The sequence below is a fragment of the Muntiacus reevesi genome, chromosome 8 (genome assembly GCF_963930625.1).
Source record: "Muntiacus reevesi chromosome 8, mMunRee1.1, whole genome shotgun sequence".
NCBI lineage: Eukaryota > Metazoa > Chordata > Mammalia > Artiodactyla > Cervidae > Muntiacus > Muntiacus reevesi.
Window position 1 is genome coordinate 88,820,857 of NC_089256.1, and position 24,850 is coordinate 88,845,706.

Genomic DNA, 24,850 nt, shown 5'->3' on the forward strand with positions numbered 1-24,850 from the left:
ACTTTTCGTTTAAACTTCAATGAGAGGGGGAAAAAAGATGCAGAATAATGTATATCATCAGTATGCTACATTTTTTAAAAAGAGGGACAGTAAGAACTAATTTGTATTTGCCTGAATTTGCATAAAGAAATGCTGGAAGCTGAAACAAGACATCTAATACATTAATAGGAAGTGAAGGGTAACAGGGTCGACAGAGAGAGGGAATGAGCAGGTGTCTCTGAACCCAAGTACGTATCATTTGATATGGTTGTACTTTTACACCATGTAAATATATAGCTTATTAAAACCACAATGAAATATCCTTTCCTGTAAAATAATGAGCCAAGAGTTAGAAGTTCCAGGTTCTAGCCTTAGCTCTGATTCTAGTTAGCTGTGAGGCCTGAGGTAGTCTGTGGGTGCCAGGATGGGATAGATGGCCTCTAAGCTCCCTCTCTATCCCAAAACTGCACAGAAGTAGTCAGCTACAAGACAAAATAAAAGCGTAAACCGAACTTGTACCAAAGTGTTTACTAAGAGAATAAATTAACAGCAAGTGAGTGCTCTCTTAGCCACGCTAACATGATTGACACGTTTTACAATTTCTATCTCCTATTTCAAATAAATTATCTGAATTTTTAAAAACAAGATAGTAATCATGAGAAATTTTAACAAAACCAAATGTTACCTAAGGACATGGTACAAAACGAGTTCTTAGTAAAAATGAAGCATAAATAACTTTCCCTTAAGCGAGATTAACTGAAGGTGTCCAAATCTCCCAGATTTGTAAATAATTCAGAAGCAAGGAAATTGAAGAATCATGCACTCTAGCTAGAAGTATATTTAGTGTTTTGAACCAAGACATAACCCAGGCTCTATTATTTTTCAAATAAAAATCTTCATATTGTAGTTAAATGACCAATTTAATATGTTGTAGAGATGTTTATTAAGTTCTACTCTGTACATTCCAATTGCCCATTTAATAAAGTTACCAGCAAATATAAAATCAATAATAACAAATGACTAGTGTGGGACTTCTACATATAGAGACTAGGTTGACTTGTATTTGACCTAAAACATCTATTAACAAAGTACAGCATGGGGACGATAGTTAATAACATTTTACTATATTTTTGATAGCTGCTGAGAATGAAGCTCTTAAACATCTTCATCACAAGAAAAAAAATTTATCACTATGTACAGTGATGGAGGTTAACTCGATTTATTGTGATGATCACTTCACAAGAGTTTATACGAATATCAAATCATTATGTTGTACACCTGAAACTAATGTTATATGTCAGTTGTATCTAAATTAAAATAAATCTATTAAAGACCATGAATCTTAGGAGACGAATATGATGAGGGAGCATAGGAAAGATAAGCAATTAAGAGTTAGAGAAAAGACACTTCCCCAGTTCCCCCACCACTCCAAGGCCTTGCTTTGAGGGGTATCCTGCTCTCACGTTTCCGTAACATGTGCATTCATCCCCCCAGATCACCAGGACAAAGCTTTCTGCCTGCCACCTTCACTGCTGTACTTCCAGTGCCTAGCATATTGTCTGGTACACAGACAATAAATTACATTAAATAAATTACATTAAAGAAAGTCAAGTCTAAAATACTTCATTAAAGAATAAAGATGTAATGCTCAATAAGAATCTCATATTCAGAATAATATCTATCTCCCCAAGAAAATAAATCCCGTAACTCATGTGGAACCACTCATTTAAAGTTCCTAAATAGAAGAAAGTAGACAGAGGACACCCTGGCTTATTTTAAGTATAGGAAGGGAAAAAAAACGGATATCTACTGCTTTTCTTCATTTAAGACTCTCGCTATTTTAAAGACTGAAAGAAAAGTAAGTCAACATCAGTGCATAATAGTGTGTACGGTAGGCTATAATTGTATTTTTAAAATAATTTATTGATTGTTGGCTGTGCTGGGTCTTCAGTGCGATAAGGGCTTTTCTCTAGATTCAGCAAGCGGGGGCTACTCTCTCGCTGCGGTGAGCGGGCTTCTGATCGAGGTGGCCTCTCCTGCTGCAGAGCAGGCTTCAGGGGTTGCAGCCCACGGGCTCAGCCAGTCGCTGCGGTTCTCAGGCTCAACTGCTGCGGCACACGGCTTAGTTAATCCCCTGCACGTGGGATATTCCCAGATCAAGGCTCGAACCCAGGTCTCCTGCATTGGCAGGTGGGTTCTTTACCCCTGAGTCACCAGGAAAGCCCTGTAACTGTATTTTAAAAATCATATATGCAGAGAACATCTCTGGAAGCTACATCACAAACCAGCTGGATGGGGGACTTCTCACTGCATACCCTTTGGCAGAATTCGAATTTTTCACCAGGTTATGTATTATTCTGGGCAGTGGGGGGTGGGATGTCTCACCCACTGTCTGCTGGATGAAAGCAGAGCGGCCTCCTCCACAGGAATCAGCACCAAGCCAGCCCTCGACAAGGACATGCAAGGCTCACAAGGGAAAAGCACATGGAAAATTTCAAACGGGCCACAGACGTTCTAGACAAGTCAAACACGTACCATGTCGAACCTTGCCTACTGCTCAATTCTAGGCTTGTTGAAGGAAACCCATCCACTGAGATTATCAAGATGCCATGCACGTTTCCCCAAACACGGTGTCCAATGGTTCTAGGGGAAGGAAAAGGCAGCCCCGCATCATGTTTTTCCTAGCTTGGATGTTCACTCTCGGAAAACTGTTCCCATATATCACCCTCGTATTAGAGGGTTATTCACGTCTCTACTTCCTCAACTGTTCCCATATATCACCCTCGTATTAGAGGGTTATTCACGTCTCTACTTCCTCCAGGCTATCTTTCCCACATTAAAAACACTGGCAACGTGTACATCTTTTCATACCATCCCTGAAAGGCTTTGTACTATAACCAGGCTCTCTAATGGAAGTCAGATTTCTGAGCCTAAGCCGGCATTTGCAAAGTCCACCCTCTGTGAGACCAACCTGCCCGAGTTCACGTGCTGTACGGAGAATACACTGTGTAGAAAAAGCACTGATAGGAGTAAGTAATTCTCCAGTGTGAGCAGTGATAACAGGCTCACAGCAGGCCAGGGCCTCAGTGACCTGGTTTCTGACTCTTCAGTTATTCCCATCACCATTAGCTCACTGCTTATGGAGCAGCTGACGTGCATAGGGATGGAGTGATGTTCCTAAGGATGAGATTAGGAGGATTCCTTATTCCGGTCTCAGGAAAGAGAAACGTGTTCAATAAAGACTCATCTTCAATGTTGGGGATGAAGTTCATGCCAAGAAATTCTGCAATAAAACAGTCAAAGGAAGACAAAGTTCCTTCAGTTTGAACATGTACGTTTCCAAATACAGAAGGTCTTCAAGGAGTCCAGAAGAATCTATTGTATTCAACAGTATGCAGGGGAAGTGTATGAAGTCTAAAGAACCATACGTCCCCCCTCCCCGGCTAAGTTGGAAATGATACCTCATGAGCAGAAAACAGATCGCCCAGTCTACCTTTCAGAAGTATCAATAAGACAATACTCTGATCTTTAAATGTAATAAATTGGTAAAATTCTGATACTCTAATAAAATTTCATTCTGATCACAAAAACTGTTCTGTGGAAGTAAACTGGATATTAGCCAGGAAGACTAAAAAAGGAAAAAGGGATTAAGGGACAAACAATGGTTACAGAAATGATTTTAACACAAGTGAGCTCCTGCGACAGTAAGTCAACATCAGTGCATAATAGTGTGTACGGTAGGCTATAATTGTGGTCCTGTGCTTGTTTAATTTACAACTGGCAAAGTCAAAAATCCATGTAATGGTTCAAAATCCACAGTTGCAAATGCAGTGCAGATGAAATACGGCAACTAAAATCCAGCCATTGTTTCTTTTTCCACGAAGTTCTACCCTAGTTTAAGATTGATAACTGCTAGTGACTAGGCTTGGTAACACTTTCGTCTGTCCCAACCAGGATCGTTGGCCAAGTTTAAATCTCCATGTGACAACTCAGAATCCACAGACTCTTGGAGCTTGCAAAAGCAATGCAAAAAGGCAAAAAAAAAAAAGCACATAATGGCCCAAATGCCTGCAAAAAATAAGCAGAACAGCCTGGTTGGCAGCTGGAGCATGTCAGGGCCTGTTTTGAAGCCCTGGTCCAAGGAATGTACTACACACAAGCACACACCAGCCTGGGAAGAAGCAAATAGCTCAGTTTTTAATCCTAAGTCATAATTAATACACTTTATGATTAGGGAAGAATCCATTTATTTTGAAATCATTCAATGTCAAAATAAAGATGATCACTACATGTTGCAAAGCTCGCCACAACCGTCTTGAATTACAAACATGCACACCATTGGCCAAGAATCTTTACCAAACAAGACCTGTTCTTTAACCTAGTCCTAGAGCAATGCTGTCAGAGGCTAATACACAGAAGACAGACAATATATACCAAAGTCACTAAATACAAAATCTAGAGATATTTCAGATTACCAGATTAGATGACCAAAATGACAATATCAACAAAATCACTGCTATTTGAGAGCTTACCAAGTGTGAAACTAAGTCCTCTATATGTATTATCTCATTTAATTCTATACCAACCCAAGGAGGTTAGATATACTATTATCCCCACTAGACATCAGGAAACACTTAAGATTTAGAGTTAATAAGTACTTGCCTAACATATTACTGAAATGTCTATATATATACAATATATGTATAAATTTTTATTTATTTTTTTACATTTCGGCTGTGCCACGAGACATGTAAGATCTTAGTTCCCCAACATGTGGGATCTTAGTTCCCCAGGGATTGAACCCAGACCCCCTGCAGTGGAAGCCAGGAGTCTTAATTGCTGGACTGCCAGTGAAGTCCCAAAATGGATATATACTTTAAAGATGGAGGCTTCATTTGTGCGCACCTACAAAGCTTAATAATAAGAACACATCTGAATATAAACATTCTAGTTGAAAATTATAAAATGTTACTTAACTTGAATTAATGCCAGTCACCATTTGACAAGAATAGGGTGAAGGTAACACGTACACCTGATTGCAGGGTTCCAAAAGGAGCGTTAGGGCAGAAGCCTTCGGGTGTCAACAATCAGTACATCCTTGTTTCCTGCATGCCGGCCACTTCCTCACCTGGGGTTGGGTCTCCTGAATCCCTTGGTCCAGTGTTCATCGATTTTGCCCCACTGCTGGGTTGAAGCGAGCTATCCTCCAGTGGTGTGGAGCCAAAAAGCACATCTGGGCTCTGACTACTGCTCAAATAGGCTGTGATGAAACTCTTGTTTATAGACACACCTTTACTCCAAATTCATTAATTCCTGCACTTTGCAGAGGTGCTGGGTTTAAATCTGGTTCCTTCTTGGCTTTCTTCACTACCAATTTAAACTTTCTCAGATTATCTGAGTACTCACTGAGAGTCTTTGTGCTTTTTTTAAGGTTTCAAAATATCATTCATTGCTGGCATCTCTTTCTTTGTTTTGTTTAATTTTTTAAAAGCTTTTGTGCCTTTGTGCATTGACTATCCCATCATTTTTAGTGGGATATCAGAAGCGAATAAATGTTAGAGCACATGGCTACTCAGTCATCTGCCTCCCATTAACTTTTACAAAGATTTTAGATACCCTCCCTGCTTTTCTTCAGTCTTACCTAAAAGGACTGGGTCTATTAAGAAAATATTTGGGGGCTCCCTGCCAGTCCAGTGGTCAAAACTCCATGCGTCCACCGCAGGGGGGCTCGATTCCTGTTTGAAGAACTAAGATCCTACATGCCGTTCACCATGCAAAAAACAGTTAAATGTTAAAAACACATAAATATTTGTTGTCTTTATGCCTCTACTTGAAATGATACTTAAAAAGTGACTATTTTTTACTTCAGACACTGGTTATTGGTAAAAGCTGAATAACGTGGACTAAAATACCCACATTATTATAGAGATCTTGAGGGGAATTTCAAATTAATTTCTTTGTTGTTTCATCTCAGACTAGAGAAAAAGTCATCATAAAAGTAACCTGAATGTCACTGTCTCAAATGTCAGTTAAAGACGTTTGGTTTTAGAAAGAACAGTTTTTCTGTTACATCTGTGAAATCGGGCAATTGCTTTAGTTACCAAAAAGCTTTGTAAAGTTGGTACCAAATAAAGTTGGTAAACTTATACTGGATATTGTGGAAGCAAAGAACATTTGCTAATGAAAAACAATGGCAACAGCCATTACTTCAGGACAAAACAGGTTCTACAACGTAAGGAATTCCATACTCTCCGGCCAAGTTAAATTTAATATGTTTTTCTTTTAAAATTTAGCTTTATGAACTAGTCAGGAAAGACGAAATGCTAGTACTAATACTACAAAACTTTTGATAGTTTACTATCGATGCCTTCAGGTTGACAATTTTAATTACCAAATAGAGAAAACACTGTACAATATAGATACATTGTGCTGTTGCTCCAGTAAAATGTCACTTTCTGTATAATAAAGTCATTTTATAAAATAATATTGAAACATGCATTTAACAGTATCCAGGATTCCATGATATTTTAATTTTAACAGAATCCGATTAAAATTAGAGAAAGGAATCTCCTGGAGAAGCAAGTTCTGGGTGAGCCCCATTTTGTCTGTTTACTATTACTGTAATTTACTTCTCCACACAAAGCAGAAACTGGAGAATCTGGCATTAGCTGCTCATTATATGTTGGGAACAAATTCAGTTCCTCAGGACACAAAAGCACATTGATGGATATTTTTATTTTACTCGGCAGAAATTGAAGACAGCATAGTTTTAGCTTTCAATTACTTCCCAAAGAAATACCAATGTTTTAGCTTTGTAATGAGAACAAGAAAAACAAGCATGCCTCAAAGTTCTTTAGCAGCATATTTTTATAAGTTACAAATAATAGTATATACTATTATTGAAAAATGCAAATGAAATATTGTTAGCATAACCTAGACATTTAGAATGAAAACTCAGAATTAAGATTGAAAACATATTGTGTTATAAAAAAAATCAAAGAGAGTTTTATCTAGTCTTCATTGCGCAGAAAACTTTTTAATACAGAAGACCTTACTTAGACCTTAACCCCATAGCAGTGGGGTTAATAATTTAGTCTTACACAAAAGGCAATTTCCTTTTCTGATAGTATCAGTCTTTCACCATCAATAGAGCTTAAACTTAAAAACAAGTGGAATTAAGATCATATTCTGTCCCAAATTCATGTAAATTAATCATACGTGGTCTCTACTAATATGGCATCTATCTATAAATTATTCTAAATGAACAGATACGTGAAAGCAAAATCCCTCCCCCCAAAAAAATCAAAAAAGTTGAAAGTGTTAAGTTGCTTAGTCATGTCCAACTCTGCAATCCCATGGACTGTAGCTGCCAGAATTCCTGTCCATGGAATTCTCCAGGCCAGAATACTCCTCTCCGGGTTGCCATTTCCCCCTCCAGAGGATAAGGATGTACACAAACAGACAAAGTATATACTACATGTGATGTTTAATAATGAATTAAGTATTCATTTCTAAACAAAAGTTATCCAGTACTACATTTTTTCATGGGATGTTTAGGGTTTTAGGACACCTTTGGGCCCCAAAAGACAGAGAGACCATGAATCCAGGGAGATTTCATGCATCTAAGCAGAGGGAAACGGGCAGTCACAGGTAGAAGGAAGTAGGTCCACAGCTGGAAGGTCAAAGACTCTGCCTTAGCACTGACCAAGGACACACCGGGACAGGATTGAGCTCTAATCATCCAAGAAAAAGAAAAAAGTCACACTCTTGCAGGAGGGGTCAAACATAAGACCAGTGGGGTTCCAACTGCCTCCCCGTGCATGCCTTTAAAGAAGGTTACAAAAAATAAAAAATAAAATAAAATAAAGAAGGTTACAAAAAATAAAAATAAAAAATAAGGTTACAAAGCAAACAGCTGCCTGGCCTATGGCAGATACAGGGGTGACAGGTAGGCATTAAAGAGAAGGGCGAGTTCTCCACAGTCAAGGGGCTTGAGAAAGGTCCATGCAGTGCTTCTTACCCTATCTGCTTCAATTCTGCCCCACCCTCCAGGTTCCTTCAATGTTTCTGGGCCGAAATTCTGACCATGGCTTTCTTTTTCTCTATCCATGCTTCTCAAGGAGGACACAACTAGTATTTGGGTGGGACAATTGATGCTTGTCTGGGGGCAGTCCTACTAACATGTCTGGCACTTTCAGCCTCCATCTACTAATGCCAGCACAGTCCCACGGTCACTGGAGCAAGCAAAAATACATTCTGAATGCCCCAAGGAGGCAAACACAAGGAGCACCACCAATTCAAAACCAACGCTACAAGCTCTAGTATCTCATTTAAACCCACAGTGCCAAGAATGTACACAACTCAAATCTACATCTTGTGTCAAGATTTTCCTGGATTTCTAACCTTTTTCTCCTTTCAACTAGACATCTTGCCCTCATCCTCCACAGTTATTTTGAGCTTACCCCAAATTGAATCCCCTTATCTCCCTCAAAAAGTCCCAACCTGCTTTTCTTACACCCTGACTAATAAAACCATCATTCAAGGTCAACGAGGCAGAAACTGGGAGGCAAACAAAGCTCTTCCTCTTTCTCACCAAGTTCTCAGGATTTTAAATTCTAAATATCCCTCAAGTCCTTCCTCTTAGGACTGCTATCAGATTCCCATCATCTCTGGCTATGTTTTGCAAAGGCCTCAAATTTTTCACCATCTTCACCTCCTCTCTAATGTAAACACTGTACCACCATCATCTCCCAGGTCACCAGTTCACTTCCCAACTTAAGTGCTCATTGTGCCCACCCAGCCTTCAGGAAACAGAAAAAAGTCCTCAGCAGGAACACAAAAGCCTTCACCATCTTGTCTCCTCCTCCTCTCTGATTCTCACCAGGGGCTCTAGGTCCACAACCTTCAGCTTGACTAAATCTGCCCACCTGGGGGAAGCGCCCTACGCGAGGAAGCCTCTGCACGCACACTGGGGAAGCTCTCCTGGAAACCACTGACCAGTGAGGACCAAGAGCCCAGGGCAGATGCTTCCTAGCCGAAACGCTCTAGATCCCAGGCATCCGGCAGAATAAGAGCCTCCACATGTATTGACGGAAATGAACAATTCTTCATAGAAAATTCAGTAGGAATATCCACTGACAAATGTACACACCCAGAATCAGAATGGTCTTGTCCTTGCCTGTCTTCATGTAACGTCATCTTACACAGAAGGGCTTCTTGGTGACACTTACTGACAAACAGTGAAAAATTCAAGCAATTATGAGGAGGACCAGACATCACACTATTGAGTCAAACGCTGAGCATGCAATGATCTTAGCCTCCACTAAATAGCCCGTCACCTAGAGCTACAATTTTTCATCAGATAAAAGTAAAGCAATGCAGACAGTCTTGATTATGCCACACTTAATAATAACACACAGTCTAATCAGTTTAGACACTGTCCATTTGTTTATTTAAGGAAAAAAATGAAAATTTTATGGTTTCTTAAGACTGGAAACTCTTTCATGGGTCACACAACGAGTCACTCTTGGGGCCCGGATGCTGGAAATTCAACAAGCAGGCATTAATTACATAATGAAATAGGTTTTGTAAGTCTCCTGAGCACTTTGAATTTTAAAAAGGCCATATTTAAGACTTCCCTGGTGGGTCCAGTGGCTACAATTCTGCATTCCCAATGCAGGGGGCCGAGGTTCAACCCCTGGTCAGGGAACAAAAGTTCACATGCTGCAACTAAAGATCCCGTACGCCACAAATAAGACTCAGCACAAGTGAAATTGCTCAGTCGTGTCCGACTCCTTGCAATCCCATGGACTGTAGCCTACCAGGCTCCTCTGTCCATGGAATTTTCCAGGCAAGAGTACTGTAGTGGGTTGCCATTTCCTTGTGCAGGGGATCTTCCCGAAACAGGGATCAAACCCAGGTCTCCCACATTGCAGGCATACGCTTTACTGTCTTACCCACCAGGGACTCAGCACAGCCAGACAAAAAAATAAAAATAAATTAAAAAAAAAAAAAACACTGTATCTAAAATGAGTGTTTCAAACTTAAACTTTTGTAATGTAAGTTATTATGATACAGACATAGGATTACCATGTAGAAGCTAACCATTCTTAGTTGAAATATATAACAAGAGATTAAATTACATAGGTAAGCATCTCTCCAAACTAAAACACTGCATTTCAAATAAAAACAGAACAAAAAATGTAAAGGATAAAGATGTTTCTTTTTATCATTTAATGGAGGTTGAGATGTTTTTGTTTTAAAAATGAAAAATAGACAAAAAAAAAAAACCATCCAGAATAGCCTATTATAAGTTACTATCAAAATCAAAACATTTAGATAAAATCATAAGAGATTTAAATTTTGTCAGGGAAATTAAAATAATAAAATGTTCATCTGTAATTGAAATGACTTATTTCAGGGTTAACCAATTATGCATTATTTTAGTCTCCATTTTATAGCTAAGTTGCAGAGGTTTAGAAACCTTCTCAAGCCTAACCTACTACCTGCTAGGCCCCAGGCTCCTTCTGAATCATCTCTGATACACGAGCAGTGCTATCGAGGCCCAAAGACTCTGGGACCCAAAACATCCTCTGTTCAAGAACTGCTGTTACTCATCAATCAGAACTGACCAGCAGCTTTCTCAAGAACCATTGACAGGCTGGGAGAAGTGGACTCATGGCCACACAACTCAAAGAACAGTTCCGAAGAGGAGTAAAAACGTGCACTGTGGTTTTCAGAAAATAAATTCTAATTAAAATTATAACTTACAAGCTATAGTTATCAAAACAGTAATAATTCTGTGTAGCAATATAACTAATATAGGGATTTATCGTCATAGTTAGACCAAAGTACAAGTTAAAATGAAAGAGACTCATTTTGAAATCTGAACACCTGTCGAACCAGGACACACCATCTAAGGCTCTTGTCTTGGTCTCTTCACTAAGAGGAGAAAGATCTTTCACTTCTCTTAACAAAATGGGCAAGAAGGGTGCCCCCCAAAAAGCAATGGGCTGAACACAAGCAACGACTCAGGTTCTAAAAAAGGACTTTTCAAGCTGCGGTGCATGTCACCACCTGCAAACCACAGGCCTCTCTTCTCTAAGGTTCAACAGGTCCTCGGAACATGAATTTTTAAGTATCCACGTCAGACACAAGATTGCCAAGATCTTTTCTTGTGGCAGAATCTGCTTCAGGAGTTGTGTAACTAGCATAAAATACTAGGAGCACTCACTGATCTGACCACGAATCCCATCTCTGCAGTCGCCCAAACTCACACACCAACCTGTTCATCACGGGACATTCGATTCTGTAGTTGAAAAGGAAAATCTATTATACCTGCACACAGAGCCGGGGCCAGGGGTACGTCCGCATTACCATCACCGCCTACCTGGCTCTGCCCTAAAGCGACAAATGAACAACGTCCAGATTCACAAAGGGTATTCACCCCGAGGCAGGTCCAGTCTTTGTGGGCCCTGAAGACTATACAATTCGGAGGCCCTCTAAGAAGAAATCAGGCACTATCGCAAAAGATGCCCTTGCAAAGTAAGCAGCCTTGAAGCATAAGCTTCACGAGTTGAATGAAAAACCCACCTTTGACTCAACCATAAAAACTGCCAATATTTGAACCATTCTGACCACCCAAAACAGCAACTTTGCACACTCAATTTAGTACACTGCTGCTCAAGGCTCCAGGACAGGCTACGGAGTTCCCTCTGGACAGAAGAGTTCAGGACGGAGGTACAGTAAAAATATAACAATAATGAAAGCTCTCCTAACAGTGCTTATGGAAAGTGAAGCAGGGAAAACCTACAGAAATCATTACAGACACCACGACCTCACTTTAAAAATAATATATACATATCTTAAAAAGCGAGAATGTGAAAATATAATTTTTGTTTTTAAATGTTATGATCATGAGTTACTTTTTTTTCTTTTCCAACTAAATGTTGTTACATTACTGGCATAATTAAAGAGGAAAAATAAAAGGGATAAAGGGGAAGTAGGGAGAAAAACAAGGAATCCGGGGACCTCAGATACAAACGTCTGCTGTGTCAATTCACTACACACTTAGCATCTATTTACACAACAGCAACTTGAAACAGACCTTAAAATTTACCTCAAGGGACAAAGATAAAAGCCAGATGAACAAATGAGAGGCCCCACACCGCTCCTGTTTAGAGGGCCCAAGTGTTTGTTAGCAAGGGACGCTGCTGCTGCTGAGTCGCTTCAGTCGTGTCCGACTCTGTGTGACCCCATAGACGGCAGCCCGCCAGGCTCCCCCGTCCCTGGGATTCTCCAGGCAAGAACCCTGGAGTGGGTTGCCATTTCCTTCTCCAATGCAGGAAAGTGAAAAGTGAAAGTGAGGTCGCTCAGTTGTGTCTGACTCTTAGCGACACCACGGACTGCAGTCCACCAGGCTCCTCCGTCCATGGGATTTTCCAGGCAAGAGGACTGGAGTGGGGTGCCATTGCCTTCTCCTAGTAAGGGATATCTAAAGGCCAATGAAAGCGAACTTACTTTTTGCTGGCCTCGCAGACATCTGTAATATTGGAGAAAAGATGGTGACTCTCGGTCTTCGTCATCGTATCACTCAGCGCTTTAGAATTTTTAAACATTCGTATCAAGATCTCCAAACTGAGTAAATATGAGTGTTCAGAGGATATGACTTCAAAAATAGCCTGATAAGAAGGAAGAAGAAATGAGTTATTAATTCTTTCAATTAAAGAATTAAATTGAGCTCTCATAATTCTGCTATAAGAATAACAGTATCTTTAAAAATGCAAAACTGTAAGTATTAAAAAAAAGTACATTACCAAACTACTGTCTTTATATAAGGCACATATACCCAAATTTTGAGAAGCAGAGTCACTGCCTAGAGTGCAACTAGGAAAAAACAAAAGCATTTGGCATCCTGAGGTCACATTTTGCCAGAGGGCAGAATCTCCGGGCGGAAGCTAGGGCAGGTCATAAAACCTCAGGGTGACATTCATTAACCTTTGGGGTCACCTCCTCCACCCTGATTTCAAAGCATGCTGTTCTGGGACAGTGAAGATTTATGGACCTCCCTTGGGATTCAGAGACAATTTCTCACAAACCCATTTCTTCCCTCCCCTGTGGGTCCTTTGTCTCCCAGTGTTTTACTTCAACTAATCTGTGGTTAATATGAGCAAATATTCTGGGTGTATTAAGGAGCATGACTGGACCTACCCTCAAAAGGTTCTTATCAGCCACAGGAATTCTTTTATATAAACTCATACAATCGAAAGTAATTCTGTGCAATAAGTCACCCTTTCTGCTCTCCTCACTGTCTCAAGAAGGAGTGAAGGACCCTCAGCAGAAACTCTTGGTGTCAGGCACACAGAGGCGGTTCAGCTGATAAGCCTTCATTAACAACGAAAAGCCAGCCCACGTATGTGGAGAGATACCAGCGCCCTGTGTAAGGAATTCATCTCCGGCCTTAACAACATCAGATTCTCCTAGAACGGCCAGGCAGAGAGAATTCCTCCTCAGGGAGGCGTGGTGAACATCCTTGCGGGCTTGAGAGTCCCATCCTTCCTGGAGATCGTCCCTAATAACAGAGCATCATCCCCGTGGCCTCCAGGGCTCCTCCCCTTAGCCTGGCCCGGAGGGGCCCAGAAGGGTCTCCTTGTAAGATCCAATGCTCCAGCTGAGGTCAGGTGGGAGCCCCGCTGCAGGCAGGTGGGCCACACTCTGTAACACTCGGTAAATCGGGTCGGTGGGGCTAAGCTCATTGTTCACCTCTATTCTTAGCATCCACAATCATTTAGGTAAGTCTGACTTCAACGTGCTGATCTAGCCTTGGTTGTGTTCCAGGGACTGTAAGTGATTTAACCATCTAATGATTATGTCATTAGAGGTAAAGACAAGGACGTTAATAAGAGTTTCATTTAACTTGTATCTTGTGTGATTCTATTCAATTAATAAAATTATCCCCAGGAAATATAATACAGACTAAAGAGAGTTCACTCTTCCTGACCAAAAATAATGGATTTCGGGTTGTTGATGGATATGGTGCCTTGGAATGATTAAAAACATTTCAAAGTAGACGTTTTTGTAATCAAATCCGAAATGTGAAGATTCAAACAAAATGATATGATAAACCATACAGAATAAAAGAAAAGATGAGTACGTGGTAGTTTAACATAATACGCTTAATGTAATAACTTAAAACATCCTGCAATAGAAACATCAGTTACTGGAGGAAGACCACATTAGACCTGTTAAATATCTGTATAAGAACAGAAATAAATCATAAGTAGATTTGCTATCATTAAATTTTTATATCACAAATATGAATAAATATTCTCAAAATGTAAGGGAAATGGAATAGATTTAAAAGAGAAGAAACATTCCAGTGGGATCAGGACCCTGGAGAAGCTCTTGAGCTGTTTATGCCATAATGTTAACAGTTAAAAAAAAAAAAAAAAAACCACCTACTGTCCATCATTAGGAGAACATACTTTCTTTAGAAGTATTTATGGAATGGAATACTATATAGTGGTTTGAATAAATGACCTAGGTTAATATGTCTTTACATGGAAAAATCTCAAAAACAATGTTAAATGTAAAAAGCAGTCAACCAAAACACACGTTCAGAATCATATCATCTATCTACATCTTAATAGGCACAAACATATGTACATAAATAGATGTAATACATGAACAGATGGATACACATCGATCCATAATTATAGTTATCTCCTGGGAGGAGAGGAAAGGAATGAAAGGAGGAGAATGTAAGACTTCTATTTTATTGAAAGTCATATTTTCTTTATAAAAATTAGAAAAATTATAAATGCAATAATTTTTTAAATTCTCTGTGATGTATGCACCAATGTTATACACTATTTTGATTTTTTTTAAATAATCCTATAATTCACCCTTATATTTTTGTGTCACTGCAAGCCAATGAAATAAGAAAGGGGTACTTCATGTCCTCTATGGAATTTATTTATATGCATGTATATGCCTAAGCTTATTTATCTCCAAACTCATATGCATAAGACAGAAAGAAAGTGCTTTGAGAACTTCAAAATATTGTTACAATGAGCAATTTTCTTAAGCTGCATTTACTAAATTTCAACTTATGAAACTATTGCTATCTGTTCTATTTTTTATTAAGCAAACTTGCGTTTGGGTATAATTTTAGATTTCTAGAACTCTTGCAAAGAGGGTTCAGAGTTTTTCCACTATCATCCTTTTTCAGTTCCAGAATCTAATTAATGTCTTTTCCATTTTTCAACATATTTCTTCCAGTGTAAATATTATACCTGGACTAGGTGCTTTCTTAAGTTAAAATGACATTTTGTTTTTAGTTTTTGTTTGCTTAATCGCTCAGTCATGTCCAACTCTTTGCAATCCCATGGACTGCAGGGTCCTCTGTTCATGGGACTCTCCAGGAAAGAATACTGGAGTGGGTAGCCATTCCCTTCTCCAGGGGATCTTCCTGACCCAGGGATTGAACCTGGGTCTCCTGCATTGCAGGCAGATTCTTTACAGTCTGAGCCACCAGGGACTAGATGTTTTGTTAAATTAAAATGACATTGGATATTTTAAATTTTCTTTTTTGGGAATCTACATGTAATTTTATTTGACAATAATCACATAATGCTTTTGTAAAAAAAAAAAAAAGAAAGAAAATGAATACACTGTCAAAGGAAAATGCTCAACAAAACAGGCACCCCAAGAATCCTAAAGAATCTGCTTGGTGGAAAATATATCTTTTGGAACTTCCCTGGGGGTTCAGTAAGACTCTGTGCTCTCTATGCAGGGGACCCGGGTTCAGTTCCTAGTCAGGGAACTAGATTCCACAAGCTGCAACTAAGATCCAACACAGCCAAATAAATTAATTAAAATTCAAAAAAATACCTCTTGCCGCTTTCTTTCCTCCTGGCTAACTGTCTGAGATAATCCATTTCTTTTCACCTAGAGTAAAAAGCAAAATAAAGTTGAGTTCATTTACTTTCATAAACAACTTCTTTATTATGTAAGGCATAATCCTATGCCCTTCAAATATGAATTAACTGCAAAATGCTGAATTCAGTACATATTAATTTTGAGTCTCATATTCCTCAGATGACATTTAATCACATTAATAAATTAGAATAGTACAACATTAAAGGAATGAAAAGTGTCTAGAGCACTACCCAATGGGTTTGAGTTAATTTGTTCTGGTCTTAGTTCTGGCTATTCCTAAAACACTTACAAAATTAATCTCCCAATTCATAAGTGAAGAAGTCCCTGACAATAAAAGAAAGGAAGCCACTGCCCTAAGAGTTTACTGCTCAGAAACCCTGGTCGGTAATATGGTGTCCTTATTACATTGAAAGTGCAATTTTAACACTATGTGAACACTCTGTGAAAACAGGAACTCAGTGGAACACCAATGCGCTTTACAAAAACCCAATCAAACAAGAAAACACAGGCCTCTTGGCCCAATTTCAACAGGTTTTTGGGTATATTGAATTTTGACAAATAAGGATGTTAATCTGATATTCTTTGATGAAGCAAGAGTACCTCCAAGAGCCAAGAATGCCAGCCCCATACTGGGAATAATGCAATTGTGTCCCTGGTTGAATTCCGAAGTCCCTATCTCAACTGCCACACACTTATACTTGATTGCTGCAGTTCCTACCAAAATTCAGTCTCTAACTCAGAACAGAGGTTGAATTACGAACCCCATGAAGGCAGGACCTGGAGTCTCTTCTAATATACCTGGCCCTGAGTCCAGCACGTGACAGACATTCATGCTTTTCAGTTAAAGTTTAATTAACGAAAAGTAAGGCATGCACCCAATACCAACCAATTAGATCCTGAACTTGACAGAAGAGCAGCAAAAAAGGAGAAAGTCCTCCCCTCGTGTGAAAAAGCAATAGCAATAAGATGTAACACAGGTCTTCAAACGATTTGCTATCTACTTCCCAAAAAAACTAAAAAACCATGTTCCCTTAGACCCATTTTATGTTGACATTTCAAATTTTCATCCAAAATTTAAAGAATCTTAAAGACATATCTTCCTATTAATTGTAAATCTAGACATTTTAACCATGTGTTATCATATTCTTTTAAATGTATCTAGTGGAATATAAAAACCATGATGACAAAATCCACCATCATCCATTTAAAACATATGGAGATTTTACATTCTTCTTCTTTCTCCTTGAAAACCCATTTCTATGTCAATTTTCCCTCCAAATTTCCTGATATAATTCTGTGTCAGAGTATTTAATTCATCACTCTAGCATATTTAGGGCATAGGTTTCTACATTTAATTTTCTAAAATTTCTTGTGATCAATGAGCTTTAAGTATAAAAAGAATCTTCTGGACTGTATAATCACTACAAACACCATTAATAATCCATAATCAAAATGATGCAATTATTTCTAATTTCAATGCATTAAGCACTAAAAGTAAAATTTTACTGAGAATGCAGCTCTGAGTGAGACGGGGGTGGGGGTGTATGGTGGCTTCATTCAAGGAGGCTTTGCTGAAACCAATATTTCAAATTGACCCCATTTTATTTTGTGCTGTGATTTAACATGCTGACACAGGGCACCAAACACCAAGTAAGATTTGAGATGGGCTTTCTTTAGAAAAATGGCAAAAGGGTAACTGTGAAAAGTGGAAATTGGACAACAAAATGTGGTGTCACACTTTAACTGCAGATACACTCTCAGTTTTAGAGAAAAGAATGCCTAGGAATTAAGGATCTGGAAAATGGTCCCCCTTACAACTACTCCTGCCCACCACCTCGCCTGGTCTTGCTGAATGCAGGCATGTGATGTGTACCCCAGTGTGAAGACCGCTGGTATACAGGTCTTTACATGGTGGGGTCAGGGAAATAAAGACACCTATATGTTACTGCCTTCAATCTGGTTGTTCGAAAAGATTATAGAGAGCAGTACAATAGCATAGAAAGAGTCCTAAGTCAATAGTAAAATCAACATTTACTGACTGCCAGGAAATATGCCAAGTATTTTATATCCCTATGATCACCGAATCCTCAGAAAAACTCTAAAAAGCCAATACTATTCTTATGCCCATTTCACAGACAGTAATAACAACTATGACTTAGGATTCCAGATCACACAACTAACAGATAGGAAGGCCAGGATCCTCATCCAGGCGTACCAACTCAAGGGCTCCCGCTCTTAATCATGATATTATCAGGGATAGGGGACCCCCAGTTTTGCATGAAGACACCTTACTTCTAAGGTCGGGTGACTGTCACTAATGATGATCCCTTCTAACGCCAGGTCTGCACCAAATCTCCACATGCTTGTTGTCACCACACATATCGCGGGATGTTCTCAGCCTTATCTACCGTGCTGACACTGGGCCAGCCTGTCAGCAAGAATTCATGGCTAAAAAGGCTTCTTCATACATTTTAATAAGGGAGGAGACTGGCCAAAAGAATGAAACCATTCAGAGCTGCTCCCATTTGGTTAACGTTGAGCAGGAATTGCACAGGATTTCCTGCCTGACTCAAAGCCCAGCAGATCAATATCCTGGCGCTGTGCCCACAGTCTCGGCAGGTGATGTCACCAGCAAGAATTTCCATGCCACCAGCATCTGCACCCACAGCTACTACTGAGTTCAATCACAGAATCTTAAGGGGAAGAAAGTAAAGCATGTGGGCTTAGAGACCTACCCAGATACAGCTAGGTCACTGAGGGATTAAGAGTACTTCATCCCATCAAAAAGAAAAAAAAAAAAAAAATCCCCAGCTAAAGTAGCTGCCCTTCTGAGGGAGAAGAGAAGGTAGTTTTCAAAAAGGCAAAGCACTCATACATAGAATTATCATCTTTCACCAACACTAATAAAAAACGATCAAACATTCCTTTAACCAAGAAGTCATCAATTAGAAACCAGTAGCCCATACAGAACTGACCGATAGAGAAAACAAAAGGTTCTAGAAAGTACATTCTTGAGTTATAATTAAGAAAATGGGCACATTCAAGGATCCAGAAGGCCAGGTCTGGAGTTATGACAAGCCGGCTCTACCTGGCTGACTGCCAGACCACTGCTTGGGGCCCGGCTAGACGGGTTCTTCTCCCGAGCCAAGAGGAAGCTTTTTGTCCACCTGAGATCTTCCACATGCAACTCTAAATTACACAGTGCCTGAGAGCAGGTGCCTGGAGGCAGAAGATCAGAGTGGGCAAGAGGACTTCAGAGACCAAAGAATGTGGAAAATGAAACCAGAAAAAGAAAGGTAGAGGGGATATATGAGAGGGTCCCACAGAGACTGGCAGGAGACAGGCAGGAGAAAATTGGGAGAATGAAAACACAGAGCAAAATGTCAAGTGGAAAGAAACAAGGAAAGAAGGGGGAGGAAGGGAGAAAGGGAAACAAAAGAAGGAGAAAGGCTGTGTGCAACAATTTTAATAGTATGTTATCTCTGGAAATTTTCTATTCAAAACCAATGACCTATATTACTAAACCGAAGTAAAAATCGCTGGTAAGCCCAGGCTTTTCTTTTGCACAAGCACACAAATATATGTGTAAAACATATGTTTACAATAATACCTACAGTTTTTACATTGACATGTTTCTGCAGTTTGCACACTTTTGCTAAGAGAATTAAAATATCAAGTTTATCACATTTCTCCAAGTGTTCCCCTTGTCTCCACATGTGGAAAAGATGATACACCAGCTTCCAAAACGGGATTCCTATTCTGTCATCTAAAACGAAAGAAACTAAATCGCAGAGGCTCTTTTTTAAAACCTTTTACATATGTATCTTGCAGTGGCGGCTCCAGCCCAGGACAAAGGGGAACACACATTCTGCCAAGCAACAAGCCTTTCCAGCGCCCTTCTGACCTCACTGGAACTTGCTCACTGCTTTAAATTTCCTATTTAACTATATCATCAGTAAGTACAGTTACAAATGTGCTTGAATGAAACATTAAGAGCTACACTCAGTTTGAGGTTCTTGATTTTGTACAATCTAACTAATTCACAAAACCGTTCAAATCTTGCCATGGCAGATTCTACACTCTTAGGAGAACATGTGAATATATGTCAATATTTATTTGACATATATGACATATATTCAAATAAAAGTCGATACAAATTAATTCAAATAAAGCAAAACTGTAGCCCACAACTACAGTTCTGACATATGTTAAAATATATGAACATATATTATGTGACTTGTCAAGGCAGTGAATGCAGGGAACTCAGTAATCTCATAACAGTTATAAATTCATAATCATAAATTATATTTTTACTGCTGTAATTGGTATTAAAATTCTCCACTTATGATTTTTTTTTTTTTGTAATCAACATATTTTCCATGTTCAAAAGAGACAAAAATTAACAACTGGCTAAAACAAATAAAGAACAGTAATAGATACTTCATCAATGGATATACTGTCTAACTGGCTCCAAGATATAGTTTTTGAAATTTAAGGTAAACTCCCCAAAGGATAGATCCAAAAGTTACTCCACCTAAAACTGACGCCAGGTTAGTCTGAGAAAGACAAATATCATATGATATGACTTCTACGTAGAATCTATAAAAATTATATAAACGAACTTACTTACAAAATAGAAACAGATTCACAGACATAGAAAGCAAACTTATGGCTACCAAATGGGAAAGGAGAGATAAATAAGGAATCTGTGATTAACAGGTGCACACTTCAACATAGAAAACGAATAAACAGCAAGAGGCTGATATATAGCACAGGGAACTATACTCAGTACTTTATAATTACCTACATGGGAAAAGAATCTAAAAAAGAATAGATACATGTATATGTTCAACTGAATGACTTTGCTCTACACCTGAAACATGACACTGTAAATTGACCACGCTTCATTTTTTTATGATTAAAAAAATAAACAAAATGGATGCCAATTTCCTTCGTGATCCTTTGCAAGCCTGAGCTTGTTAGATGACTATCTCATGAAGGAACAAGCAGGCTTCAGGTAGTAATTCCACTTCTGCACTCATCACAGCTACAGGTGATTTCACCTTGTGAAAAGCTGTCTTAAGGAAACCTAGGCAATGTTCCTTGGCCTCTGACGCCGCTGACTACAGAAGGCAGTAAGAGCCGGGTTCTCCAAGTCTCCAACAGAATCCTGAGGTTGCCATGTGTAACTAAGCCTATCCAGAGCATACAGCCTGCCCTCTAACTGTGTACAGAGCCAAGAGGAATTACCCCAGTCTCTAGGCTGCTCGGATCATTTTCTATGGGGTAAACAGGGATATGACCTCAGGCCCTCTATGACTTGACATTGTTTCTATACAGATAAGATGGGTGTACATTCTTTCTCTTTTTCCCACCAGCCAAAGTAACTAGAACAGGAGGGCCTGCAAAAGATTGACGACCAAAGAAGCTCAGAAAAGTAGTCAATTAAAAATGAGATCAGATATTTATAATCCAAGTTCACTCAGGCTCCATAAAGCACTGATGTCCACTGAATACCCACAGGAGCTAAGACCTTCAAACTTAGAGTTACTCATTCGCGGAAAACCAGCTGGATTATTCATGCCTCCTGGTGACTTGCTATTCATGGGTTTCTATTCTGGAGAGTTCAAGTGGGAAGAGAATGAATTGCAAAGTAAAATTATACTGCGGGACACAATCACTCCTAGGTCCTTTCTACAGACTTAATACAAATTGAACAGTCCCGGAATTTCCAATGAGTTAAGAGTTCTTTCACTTCAACAACATAGGAACAGCAGCTCGCTGAGAGTGTGCTTGAAGTTCCTAAAATGAAAAATCTGCCACGGGCCTGAAACTGTCCTCGGAAAGTAGCCCCCGGGGTTGTCTCAGGTCCCGCCTCGTCCACTGAGAAATCACTGGGATGCGGTCCATCTAAGCAAGAAGCTGCCGCAGAACACCCACAAGGGCCCGAGATCCAGACGACCAGAGATGAGATAACCGAGGTCACGATGGGGACGGTGCGGTATTTGTCAGGAGAAACAGGTACATAGATCACTACTTTTGAGAATAATGAGAGGTAGAAGACAATGGCCCATTTAATAAATCATATGCTTAATTTAAAAAGATCTCCAGTGACATGCCAGGGATCTCATCATTTGTTCAAAAAACCAGAGCTCCTCTCTTATCGACTGTTGTTAAACTTAAAACAGTAAAATTCTATAATCTTAAAACTATAAATTCCATAAGCTTAAAACTGAAAATTCTATAATCCTCACCAAAATTCTTGAATCTCAAGAAACAGTAAGCTCTGCCAGCCTCCCAGAGGTAACCTCGCGTCTGCTAAAACTGTGGCGAACTCAGATAAGGCAAGGCAGGGCTCGGGGCTTTGACCCAGAAATGGCCTGGGTCACCGTCTAGAGTCAGAGCCGGGATTCCTGACTGAGTCCCAGTTACTTCAATAGAGATATGAGGCCCAGAGTACAGACCACAAACAGCAAGGTCATTAAATAAACTTCTGTGTCTTGTGGAATTTAGGAGACAAGAGTGCATGTGTTACTTTGTAGCCAGTCCCTGTAAACCAGCATCCTTTATTTAGCCAAGACCTGATTCAGAGTTCTGGTTGTTCCTCTTGTATTTCTCCAACTTCTGATATATCCAATGCTTACCATGCACCAGGCACTGTTCTTCCCATGCATCTAAACCTTCTAACAATACCACAAGAAATGTATTACTATCGCTATTTTACAAATAAGAAAACAGACACAGGAAAGTTGTCTTCGTCAGCCCTAACAAGTGGTCAAGCTGGTATTCAACCCAGGCATGCTTGCTGCTCACAAGGACAATTTCTTTACCACCGCGGTGCACTGCTTTCTCACACTTCTGAATTTCTTCGAGGTGTGCGTGACCCGCAGCTACCCTTCCTTTAAACTAAGGTCCTCCCCTTGGAAACCTCAGAAACTGCATCCCCAAATGAATTCTCAGCTCTTGCTCCAGAGAAAGCTAAGCTGTTGGCAGGGTGCCTGGCAATTTAACTTGTTGATTAGTCCTGACATCCGTGGAATCTCCACAAATTCCTCTCTCTGACTTGTGGCTCTCAATACCACTCACTCCCCTGCGGGCTACTGAGCCTGGACCCAGGTGGACTCAATCTCTATCCCCCAGTGAGAGAGAACCCCACTGCTGCTTTTTCTATCAGCAGCCAAGGGGAGAAAATGAGATCAGGACATACATGAAAAGCTAATGTCACAGAAGATAAAAAGGAAAACTGGTTTTAGGGGGACAAAGCAATTCTATAAAATTATTTCATAAAAGATGAGCAGTTTTAAATATTGGAAAATTTAATAAAATACTGAGGAAGCGACCAGACCAATAATGATGGTGGACAGTGGTGAGAGGCGGGAATGGTGGTAAAACCATAGCAACTCTCAGTCTTGTTGTGCTCAGTTTTGTAATAAGGTGAACGCACCTGCATTACCTTCATAATTCAAAAATGGCTATTGCAAAGAACTTAATTTAAATTTTGAATTTTAAATTGGAATATTAAGAACAAACTAATGACTAACTAAGGGGAATTGGTTAAAAGAACCAAACTAAAAAAAAAAAAAAAACAAAAAACTACCTATTTGATGAAATATAAATATGGGCTTTACAAAGGTTGTTATGAAAGAAAGTTTAATGACATGAAAAGTCACTCACAGTGTTGTTAAGAGGGAAAAAATGGGTTAAAAAACAACAGGTTTAATGGTGAGCAAATATTTACATTATTAAATAGAAAATATGAGCAATAAGACAATATGTTTTTATTAATTTTTGCTTACAGGAAGAGGAAAATTCTAAATACACATTAAGAAAACAAAAAAAGTCTGAAAAGTTATATACCCAAATATCAACAGTGACTACTTGGGAAGGATTTCAAACAATTTTTACTTTCTTCTTTTTATCTATTGGTACTTTTTTATTTTGCACTAATAAACATCTCTTAGCTTTGGAATTAAAGCATTGCTTTTAATAAAAATGTTTCAAAGTCTTCTCTCAAAAAAGGAAATAAAGCAAGTAGGAGAGGCAAATGGAATTGTGTAGAGATGCCAATAATGCCTGCGTTTCTTAGTTGCTGCCCATAGGAAAGCTCCTGAGAGGTAACCATTCGCAGATAAAAGCAGCTCAGATAAAGGCAGGTGATGAGAAAGGTTTCGGTCCAGCCCAAACCAGGCGGTGGCTTATGAGGCGGTGCTGACAGTGACGGATGACAGGCAGGCGTGTAGATGGGCGAACAGAGGACAGGACTAGGGGTGCGGAACTGACAATGAAGCCGATGACATGGTTGAAGGCATGAGTCGGGAGGGGCTGACGAAGGCAGAACAGGTCTGAGGGGCCCTTCTTGCAGAAAAGGACACCTGTTTATAGAGCAGGTGCCAACATCTTTGTTGCCATTCTGCTTCTGCTTGTTATTTTTGTCAAGTGGCAGATGGGTAGGAATGATCACCTCCAATCAGTAAATTCCTTAGAACAACAGTGACACTGAAGTGAGCGTCTTAGATTTGCAACACAATCTAAACTTGAGCAAAACTGGTTTCAGAAAAGTGGGTACTAAAGTGAATTGATGTTTTACGCGCCATGTTCAAAGCATGCCATGATCCCACTGGGCAGGAACTACCATATTATATGGAGGAGATCTGAGAAACAGGCATAGCATTACCAATATTCTCCTGTTTACCTATACCTCAAGTTTCATTTTCAATTCAATTACTCAAGCAATTATTTTACACTTCTGTTTTTATTTTCAACTCTTGGCCCATCTAGCCCATCGAGTTTTAGTCATAACCTCTAGGGAGCACTTTCCTGGCCTTTACTGCTTTTATGACATCTATCTGTGCCATTCATTTCTGCATTTTGCCCAACATTCTTTCAGAAACATCACTTAGACCTTTCGTTTCTATTGCCTCCTAAACCAGCT

General features: G+C 39.5%; 1 protein-coding gene across 2 annotated transcripts in view; it reads right to left on the bottom strand.

Annotated features, from left to right (window-relative positions):
* ARHGEF26 (Rho guanine nucleotide exchange factor 26) overlaps positions 1-24,850 on the bottom strand; it is a 130,998-nt gene that overhangs the window by 86,451 nt on the left and 19,697 nt on the right. For both annotated transcript variants that reach the window (XM_065942705.1, XM_065942704.1), the window contains 2 exons: positions 15,871-15,927; positions 12,499-12,659 (listed from right to left, as the gene is read on the bottom strand). In XM_065942705.1, coding sequence (XP_065798777.1) covers positions 12,499-12,659; positions 15,871-15,927 — 218 coding nt within the window. The remainder of the gene's footprint in view (positions 1-12,498; positions 12,660-15,870; positions 15,928-24,850) is intronic.